This window comes from Toxotes jaculatrix, chromosome 16 (genome assembly GCF_017976425.1).
Source record: "Toxotes jaculatrix isolate fToxJac2 chromosome 16, fToxJac2.pri, whole genome shotgun sequence".
NCBI lineage: Eukaryota > Metazoa > Chordata > Actinopteri > Toxotidae > Toxotes > Toxotes jaculatrix.
Genome location: NC_054409.1, coordinates 6277085 through 6287712, shown reverse-complemented (window position 1 = coordinate 6287712; position 10628 = coordinate 6277085). Strand labels below are relative to the sequence as shown.

Sequence of the window (10628 nt, the reverse complement as noted above, 5' to 3'; positions counted from 1 at the left end):
AAATCTGAGCACACACTGAGTCGCAGATCTGAGGTTTTCCTGCTGCCAGCAGCCAGCAGCACTTTCATAAAGTGACTATGATATAAAAACAAAACAAAAGTGATGGTACATGAGTAAATCCAGGTTGAGTGTGATTTAAAAACACGTTTATCTGAGGTAGAGTGACAAACAGGGACACTAACTGGTGAAATCAGGAGTAAAATCTAACCAGTGAGGTGTTTTATTTAACCTCGGTATCGTTCAGGATTCTTTTGTTTCTCATCATTTTCTAAAAAATCTACAGTAAATACATTATGGGTCTGTCACTAATGTACCGACTGAAACATCTTCCAATTTCTTGTTCTGGAATAAATTTAATGAAATTACAATTTTAAAAAACTGCAGTGAGATGAAAATAATGTTTAAAATTGATATTTTGACATTTGACAGTTTGCTGGATTCAGGTGGTTGACTCATCTCTCAGGTCTTCACACTCATTCCTTAGCATCGATAGCTCATAGCAGGTAAGATACTGTACACTTAAAAAGAATAAAAATCCCTTAATCCTGGCGAAAAGAAAAAAGCTCTAACAAAACAAAAAGTGTTCTTCAACAAAACAAAGTATAAATCAACACCGGTGTTTTGGCTGCTGTAAATAGGCTGCAGACGTGTTTCCTTTACACAATAACAAGTAAGAAATTAAACACAACATTAAAATACAGCTTCAAAATGATACAGCTGAAGGTAAAAACACCTTTTCTTGTTTATCACAAAAACAATCAACAACTTCAAGCTTTAAGATGAACGAGAATCCTTCCATGAAAACCTCAAACGCTTCCCTCCCTTCAGATGATTTTCTGTGGGCTTTTCCCAAAACTGGCCACAACCGTCCCATTTATAAAAAGACAGCTGGTCCCTCCTCTTGTCAATCAAATGATGGTTTCCATTCAAACTGTTGTCTTCCTGTTGGCCCCGTTGTCTCTCCGTCACTCAGATAATCCTCTTTATCTCTTCTGTCCAATTGAATAATGACATCTTATTTGTAGCTCTTTGCTCCCGCCCCCTCTTTAAAGAACCATCCTTATTGGTCGCTTACAAGATGTTACTGTCTCTGCTCCTGGTCAGTAAAGTTATGTGTTAGTTCCTCTTTCTGGCAAAGAAACAATACTGTTGGAGCTTCTGGCTGTCAATCACAATTTCCTGACTTTTAAAGTACACTTAGTTTTGCCCTACGGCAAATGTGTTACTGGTTCTTTGTCCTTTTTTTTTTTGCAAAAAAAAAATAATAATAATAATAAAACCACGATGTTAACCACACCTTCTGTGGTTCTTCTACCTGTCAATCAAACAATACTGTCCTGCAGCAGTGGCTCAAAGTCCTCGTCGCTGGCGGTGGGAGGGGTATCCTCATCGCTGCCCGGGAGGGGCGTGTTGATGTGGATGCCGGCCAGTGAGGACATCGACTCCTTGCTGTCTGGGAGGGGCTTGTCGCTGAGGGACAGCTGGGAGGAAGAGGAGGAGCAGGAGGGCTTCTCAGGGATGAAGAGAGCAACGAGGAAGGCCACGACCACGGTACACGACCCCAACAGGAAGGGCGGGCCGGGGATGAGCGCCCGCTGAGAGAGAAAGAGAGAGAGAAGAGAGATTTTTCTCACTCCATTTTCTCCGTTTCCGTCTTTTCATTTTTAATCTGGAAAATAACTTGACTTGAATTTTGTCCCATATTGCTGTTCTTTTAATTTAATTTAATTTAATTTAATTTAATTTAATTTAATTTAATTTTATTTATAAAGCACATTTAATTTCACTTAATTGTAATTGTATTGACTTGAACTATACTTTCTGCAACGTAGCCACAAGGAACCACATGACAGATTTCTATATCTGGATCTAAAGACCAACTGAATTGATATTTCATATATATATATATGGGAGAGAGAGAGATAGATATGAACCTTTTTCCTTTTATGCACATATAGTTTAAACTGAACCAATCTGATGGCTTTATGAAAACAAGTGTTCATTATAAGTAGATGGAGCCTAAGTTAACACAAAGAAAGGTGGTGCCTTTATGTTCGAAACACTGTGTAGGTGAAATTGTTGTTGTATTGATTGTTGCTACATCTCTAACAAATCATGATGAGGGAGAGCTGGCTGGAAAATAACAGTACCTCAGTGGGACTGTGCAGAGGCAGGGGGTCGATGTTGTAGTCTCCCTGGATGGGGTCCATGGTGTTGAGCTCGACATTGAAGAGGAAGAAGATGAATCCATACAAAGCTGGACCCAGACCATTACACAGGCCTCTGATCCCTGTGATCATCCCCTGAACCACACCTGAGGGGCAGGTTGGGGGGTGGGGAGAGGGAGGGGTGGGGGTGTGACAGGTCATGTTAATGCTGACACAGTGAACTCTGTACGTTCTGATATATTTAGCTGGCAGTGGATTGATTTCACTCCCTGGTTTAGTAATACATACCTCTATCAGAGAAATCTATAGTAACACACTGACCTATTGATCTGAGGAGGTAGACAGAGGAGAAGAGAAGGAGGGAGGAGAGAAGGTGAGATGGGGGGGGGCTGCAAGGAGGAGAGGAGTAGAGAGGAGACACAAGGATGGGGAGAGGAGAGGAGAGAGAGAGAGGAAAAGAGAGAAGAGGAGGAGAGGAGAGCAAAAGAGAGGAGTGAAGAAGAGGAGGGGAGGGGAGTGGAGAGTAGAGGAGAAGAGAAGAGAGGGGAGAAGGTGGGAGGAGAAGAGGAGGACAGGAGTACAGAGGAGGAAAGGAGGAGAGAGGAGAGGAGAGGAGAGAAGAAAAGAGGAGGACAGAAGAAGAGAGGAGAAGTGGAGAGGAGATTTTCTTGGTCACCTTGTTTATCAGGATCAGCAGACTGCGACACCAGAGCAGAAACAGCAGGGAAGGTGATGGAGGACATGGCTGCTACAGCACCAGCCGCCCACATCATCCTGTTAACACACACACACACACACACACACACACACACACACACACACACACACACACACACACACACACACACACATAGGGTTAAATTATCTTCCAACAGTAAAAAAAGTCCCATTTCACAATGGGACCCAATCAACAGAGTCATCAGTTCCTAAGTCTGATTGGTCAGGGCCAATGACCAATGTTTATAATATTAGGCAGCTGTATTAATTGTGCCATACTGCTAAACATTTCCTCTAACTGAAACGACAACCTGCTCTACTTGGTTAGATTATGCGATTAGAGTAGGTGGATAGTGTAACCTGTCAGGTATAATACAGATCACTGGTAGGATCACTGGTGGATTTGCTCCCTGCTGCTGCCCAATCAAAACACAGAATGCCAACACAGCGGTAATGTCTCACAGTCTAAAACCGGCTTTACACCTTTAGAATGAACGAAGCCTTCCACATAAACCAGGAACATACACACACACACACACACACTAACACACACTCAGATCTCACCATGGCTCTGATCCGAAGCCGTACCAGGCCAGCTGAAGGATTTGAAAGCCCAAACCCAACAGAACAGTGTTTTTATTACCCAGAGTTCTCATCAGGAGAGTGAGGAAGAGAGTCTGAGGAGAAAAGGGGTGGAAGGAAATATTTAATTTGAAATTTCTCCCGTTTATTAACTTTTCTTACTACAATATATTACACAAGCAAGTTGTATTAGAATGAGTATATTTGATTATCGATTTAATCTGAATATGTGGAACTTAACCTATGTGTAAATGAATATACTCTGCAGTGTTTGTGCTACGTGTTACCTGAGCTACGATGGACAGGATGCCCACCACTCCAATAAAAACAGCAATGGTCGTGGAGGAGAAATTTATGACCTGGATGGACAGACAGATATAATAATTATTATTATTGTGTTACCTTTGGAGCGGCTCAGCAGGTGTCAGAGAAAAAAACGATCATAATCTACTCACACAAATTAAAAGTACATAACATTTAACATGTTGCAGAATTTCACACAATGTTGTGTACAACACATGTTGTGTACAACACAACATTGTATTAATGGCTAAAATCAACAACAACATCCAGGCGGATAGCTGTTTAGCTCACATGAGCTGGTTCCCATAATGAGAGAATTCTGCCAGAGGCTGAACAATTATATTAATAGGAGAATGAGTGGTGACCACTGAAGTGTAGGATCCACTGGTCAGCTCTGTCCTCACCTCAGTTGTAGTAGTGATCTCAGTAACAATGTTAGCAATCATACGTAGGAAAACACTGTGCCTCACCTGTCTCAGGTAGAGGAAGAAGCTCGAGTACTGTCCAGCCTCCGGCAGGTACGACAGGAACACAGTGATGCAGATCAGTAAGACAGTTGAGTCCTGACCCACCTTCCTCAGGGACTGAAGGAGAGAGAGAGAGAGAGAGAGAGAGACAGGCAGAGAGAGGGACAGAGAGATAGGAAATACAACACCGGTGCTGTCAGATGATCAGTTAGTCACCAATTAACGCCTGGAACTCAAAGGGGTAAATGTTACAGGCTGTGAAATCTGTGCATCTCATTTTATCTTATCTTCATCCTAACATCCTGTAATCCTATGTTAGCATTAAATTATTAAAACAATGTTACTGTGTTGAGGAACACTGAGGTGCCTTCGCCCCCGCCTCCACTTTTTACATACTGCATCCAAAAACAGAGAAGAGAATCAAATCACTGAGAAAAGACTTCAGGCAACTATAAAAACAAAACAAGTCAGTCTGCTATAAATTCATAATTCATACAACGAGCCAAGCAGATACTATTTGTTACTGACAGCAAAGGGGTCGGCCTGCTCCCAGGATATGGGCGCCCCCCAGGTGTTGAGCCTCATCTTGTCCGGCAGAGACTCGGGCATGGCCAGCAGGATGAAGCAGATGTCGGCCAGAGCGATCAGCGTGGCCAACAGAACCACCAAGTTGTCCCCGTACCAGGCTGACAGGTACGCCCCGATGGCTGGACTCGTCACCAGGCTGGCTGCGAAAGTGGCCGACACCTGGAGGGTTGAGAGGAGAGAGAGAAACGGAGAGAGCTATGCTAAAATGCTGATGTTTACCAAATTTAGGGCTTAACATGATTGCTCATTAGAAATAAACACAGAACCCAGATGAAGTTGAATCTGGTCATAGAAGTGTGAGCTAAGTTCTTTACTACCTACTTTTTACAGCAGGTATCACTGTGTCCAAACGATGTATAAAGTAACTTTGGACATAAAGACAAACACAAAGGTGGTTGTCTCCTGTTTTTTTGTCTCCTGAGCTTGTGTCTGTTCTCTGATTTAGCTCACGTGTCAGTTTCTGTTCCGAGGTTGCAGATTCAGTGTCAGTCATTCAACACCACCATCCATCCACTCGATAGTATGAGATCATTGTGATGTGTATATGTCATTGCCTGTGCGACTGCTTTGTGACACTTCACAGATGCTCTTGTATATATATGTGTGTGCATACGTATGTATATATAAGTAAAATATATAAGTAAAATATATATTTAAAGATTTCTTTAAATTCAGGGACAAAGAGTCAGACATTCGTCCTCACCAGACCGTAGGCTGTACTCCTCTCTCTTTCCGTTGTCACATCGGCGACGTAGGCGAAGATGACCGAGAAGGTGACGGAGAAAGCTCCGGACATGGAGATCATGGCGAAGTACCACCTGCAGGGTGAGCAGGTGTGAGGAACAACTCAAACCAAGAAAGAACGTGAACTACTCTAACTGACCTGTGAACGAATGGAAACCGTGGATTGATCACATGACTTGTTTTCGATCCATTAGCTCGTAATAATCTGTAGACAACTGAACACATTGTTCCATCAGAAAACAGTGAGTCCTACCAGGGGCTGAGCCTCATCAGAGGGATCGGAGCACAGGTGAAGAAGACGGTGACCAACAGGAAGGAGCGCCTGCCCCACACGTCCGACAACGCGCCGATCAGAGGGGCGGACATGAAAGACAGCAGACCCTTGACAGGGAGAGGCGGAGTCAGTGACAGTGTCAACAACCCTCACTTAACAGAAGCATCTGCAACAGTAAGTTCTTACCTTCACCCCCTGAATGAGTCCGTTCATCAGGAACGTGTGCTGGGGAAAGGTTTCGTGTAAAACCTACAAAAAGAGAAAACAATTACCCACACAACCTTCACAGTTTCAGCAAAACAACAACAACAACAACAACAAGATTTGTGGAGCAAAATAAACTAAGTGAACAAAAAAGATGGTTGGTTGATTCACCCTGCACTCATATATCTCATATACCAGTTTTCCAGACAGAGCGTTCTGGACCCTGATCTGGAGAACGGGTACTTAAATTAACTGTGACACTGACGCCATCACAGACCGCCATCTTCCCTCCACCACGCGGCGTTACTCACAGTGAGCATGGGCGTGGTGAGTAAACCCCAGGCGAAGAACTCCAGGAAGATCACCACCACCGCGTGATACACACTGGGTCTGCCGATACCCTGCTGGAACTGAAACACACACACACACACACACAAATTATCATCACTATTACGTTTTGATGTGACTCAGATTTGAACTTGATTCTGAAATTAAAGGGGCACTCCACCGATTTTACAGATCCGTACAGATTCGTAAAACAAGTAAAAACACAGAGATTATAAACTTAATATAACTGAATAATTCTACTCTTCTCTTGTGCACAGTAACTTGTCTATAAAAGAGGAGACGAGGAGATAAACCCATTTTCTAACGCAGCTCAACATTCTGACTGATTAAAATAGAGCAGGTACTAAACTGGAGCACCTCACATGAAGTGATTATCAGCACACTGACACAGATTTAGGTGCAGATATGGACTATTTTCTATGTTTAGTTTGAATAATAATAGGTTATACCAACAAAGATTTAGTTTTCATGACAGCAGGTGAGAGTCTGTGTGATTTGTTTCCTGTCTTTATATTTTTTTGGTTGCCTCTGACTTTGAAACTTGGAGGATCAGATTTTTTTTTTCTCTATCAATTTCTCTAAATTTAACAAACAGTGACTAATATTTGACTATGTATGGTAGAATCCTCTGAATTTTTCATCTGGCACCATCAGGTCAAAAGTTTAATCTGTCTCATGCTTACAGTGACGTTCCCAACATGTTAAACTGAGGTTAAAAAAAAAAAAAAAATCATTGTGATTTTATCCAGAAACTGTTTGAATCCGACCCGATGTTTGATGACGGCTTTTGTTACTCTAAATGCAGAGGGGTTTTCTAAAACACACTGTGCTCTTAGATACTGTACATTCATATCATACACACAAAATGAAAACACATTTTTAGATATTTCAGTACTTCGCAGAAGCAGCTTTAAGTCTCTATGAGCTTTGCACACCTGGATTTGGGAAGTTTACCCTTTTCTTTCTCAAGCTCCGTCAAACTGAACAGGAAGCATCTGTGAGCTGCCATCTTCAGGTCTCTGCACAGATGCTCTAAATCTAGGTTTTAGCTGGGCCACTCAAAGACAGACAGAGATTTGTCCCTCCCAGTCTCAGGTCAAGGACCTCCCTGTATTTGGTTGCATTCATCTTTTCCTTAATTCTGACCAGCCACAGTGTGCTGCCACCACCATGCTTCTCCACAGGGATGATGGCATTAACTATGGGATGAGCAGTGAAGTTCCCTGGACTTCCATGGTTTCTATCCAGATATGAGTTTAGATTAATGAGCAAGTGTGGCAGTTTTATCTATTTAAAATTAAATCTGCACAGTAAAGTGCAAAAAGCAACAAGGTCTGAAAACACCTATGTATTTACAGACTGACTGCACTGATTCTCAGAGCTTAAATATGAAGTGCAACATACAGTACAGCCATATATGGAATATGTTGATCCAAGAGAAAATGTGATAAAACAGCTGGAGAGCTGATCCACGTCCATGCTACGAAAATGGACGGTGTTATATCCCGATGAGTTGGTACCTGCCAAGATGCCACCATTGTGTACATACAAGGTTTCAGGGCCCACCAAGCCTGGAACAAAGACCGCCTTTCACTGACATCATCATAACAGGAATAAGAGGCAATATGTCACACAGCAGACGCCATAAAATGAATGATTAGACCACTTTCTCCTCAGTAAGGTCATCACAAGATGAGCTGCGTCACGATCTCTTCAGGGAAACTCTGCAACTAACAATTATTTTCAGTATCAATCAATCTGCGGATGATTTTCTTGATGTTTGGTCAATAGAACATCAGAGAACAGAGGAAAAAAATGTCCATCGCAGTCGCCCAGAGCAGAAGCTGACATATTCATGTCGATGATTTATTTATTCAACCGTGGTCAGACCCAAAACACAAAGATGGGTCATTTTACTAGAATGACTAGAGGGCCAGAAAGTAAAATCAGCAGCAGAGCTTCACGTTTCAGAAGCTGGAAGCAACAAATGTTTGACATTTGTTGGAATTAATTGAACTCAGTTTTGTTCATTACTGGGTCTATTTATGTTTTATATATATGTTTATTTCTAATCTCTTCGAGAGTCTTTATGCTGTAGAACTGCTACCAGTGATTATTTTCACATCAGTGAATCTGTTGATTATTTTAACAGTGACTTTATTCATTGTTATTTATTATTTACTTCAGTCTCAGAAAATCGTGGGAGACGCGCATCACAATCCAAACCCAGGGATTTATGGCTTTAGGATGATGGCAAACAGAGAGAAGCGGCGCATCTTCACAGAGGAGAAGCTGGAATCAGACACTGTTTGACATTTCTGCTTGATGCTGTAAAAAAAAAAACCCCACTGTTTCCCATAATTTTAGGTAAAGGTAGTTTTAATAGCACGCATCTGATTCTCTGATGATTTAAGTCGATGACAAACACCATCTGAGCTCAGAATAATGGAAACGTCTCCGTGAAGGTGGCGGTAAAATGGACGCTGACGGAGCCATGGAGGCTGCGGGGTGTTGGATCTGCAGTCTGAGCCTGCCCTCGGTGTATTTCAGGCACACAGCTTGTTACGTAACAGATAATGGATCCATCCTGACCACATCAGCAGCAGCAGCACACTAAGCCCAGCTCTCTGCCATGTCTCCATTACAACACACACACACTCACACACTCACACTCTCATCTCCAGCCATTTTGGACCAGATCCGCTCTGTTCGGGCTCATTCTCGCATCAGTCATTCATTCATTCATTCATTCACTCATTCATTTAATCAGCTTCTGAACATCTGAACATTTGATCAGATGTGTTTGGTCACAGCGACGCTCACAAAAACAATAACCCCCCCCCCGCTATGAATCTTCAATACAGAAAATATGAGCGGCTTTACTCGACTAATGATCCTGTTTCTGCGTATTTTGCTGTGAAAAAATAAAATATAAAAATAACAAGAACGTGAATATTCGCCTTTTAAAGCACCGCTGATTTTATATATGAGCCTTGCGTCATGTGTTTTAATACTCTGTTATGTCACACACACACACACACACACACACACACACACACACTGAGCGTATTTTTAGTTTTACAGAAAATAAAAATGATTCTAACTAGATGCGGGTCTCTGACTTGTATAGTGCGCGTGGTTGAATTGAATTTACAGAAACTAAACATGATTTAATAAAATCTCTTGGATACATGCAGGAAAAAAAAAAAAAAACATTCATACAGGTTGGTAAAGCGATAATAAAAAAAGGGAGTATGATGGCGGGGCCGTTCACTCACCGCTGCTCCGTCCTTCATGATGATCTTCTTGACCAGCACCACCCGGCCAGTGCCCGCCGGTGGCTCCCCCGCCATCTCTTCACACCTGCCGCGGGTCACGAAGCACCCATGCCGCGTAGATATCCGCGGTTCTCCAGGTGCTTCCAGGATGTCTCCTTACTTAGCCCCGAAGAGGCTAAACCGACAATCAGAGGATAATAACAGGATATAAACGGGGACAGATTAGATGCACAACTTGTCGCTGTAGGTGCGCGCGTCAGTTCGCGGATCGCCTGGTGAGATCACCCACTGTCAAGTTAGACGGAAACAGCACAGGACTTCCGGTTTGAGCTGCGCTTCTTTTCTGAACAAAAGAGGAATTTCTACAATTCGCAACACTCGAAATACTGAGTACAGAGGTTTTATCCAACCAGTCTTTACTTACTGAAACATTCATATCTATATTTTCAGAGAAATCCTGGTGCATTTGTTTGGTTTTACCACAGTTTAGATTAATTTGTTTGGAAGAACTGTTTTCTTTGTGGTAAAGAAATGAGTTGTGAGTCCTTTAACTGATTTTTAATTCTATGAAAGAAAAACCAGTGAAAACATGCCTGATCAATAATTCATTTACCTCTGTTAACACACAAAGTCTAAATTACAGAGTCCCTAGATGTATTATTTAATTTGAAGAGTAAACCCCAAAACCATTAAAAACACTTGAATTTCAAAAGCACTTTGACAATTTAAGCACATTTTTGAACGTGACATCCATTAAGACACTGTAATATCCTGAAGGAGCTTAAATCATTACATTACAGGAACCACTGACCTGAACTGTTTTTTTTTTTTCTTGTTTTTTAACTGATCATTGATTATCTCCACTGTCTATAAAGTGGTAAAATATATTTAACCCTTTAAAAGTTCTTAAACCCTGTAGATAATCCAGCACATAGACATTAATATTTACAGTCCA

The 10628-nt window shown here is 41.9% G+C and overlaps 1 protein-coding gene across 1 annotated transcript; it reads right to left on the bottom strand.

Moving 5' to 3' along the window:
• Nucleotides 1-1322: 1322 nt before the first annotated feature.
• Nucleotides 1323-9766, bottom strand: mfsd14ba (major facilitator superfamily domain containing 14Ba). Its single transcript, XM_041059768.1, has 12 exons — nucleotides 9674-9766; nucleotides 6359-6457; nucleotides 6030-6092; nucleotides 5823-5950; nucleotides 5529-5643; nucleotides 4766-4984; nucleotides 4241-4354; nucleotides 3755-3826; nucleotides 3450-3562; nucleotides 2845-2942; nucleotides 2151-2314; nucleotides 1323-1595 (listed from the first exon to the last, which is right to left on the bottom strand). Exons 1-12 carry the CDS (start codon nucleotides 9746-9748, stop codon nucleotides 1323-1325), a joined length of 1533 nt encoding a protein of 510 aa, XP_040915702.1. The 5' UTR covers nucleotides 9749-9766.
• Between the last annotated feature and the right edge of the window lie 862 nt (nucleotides 9767-10628).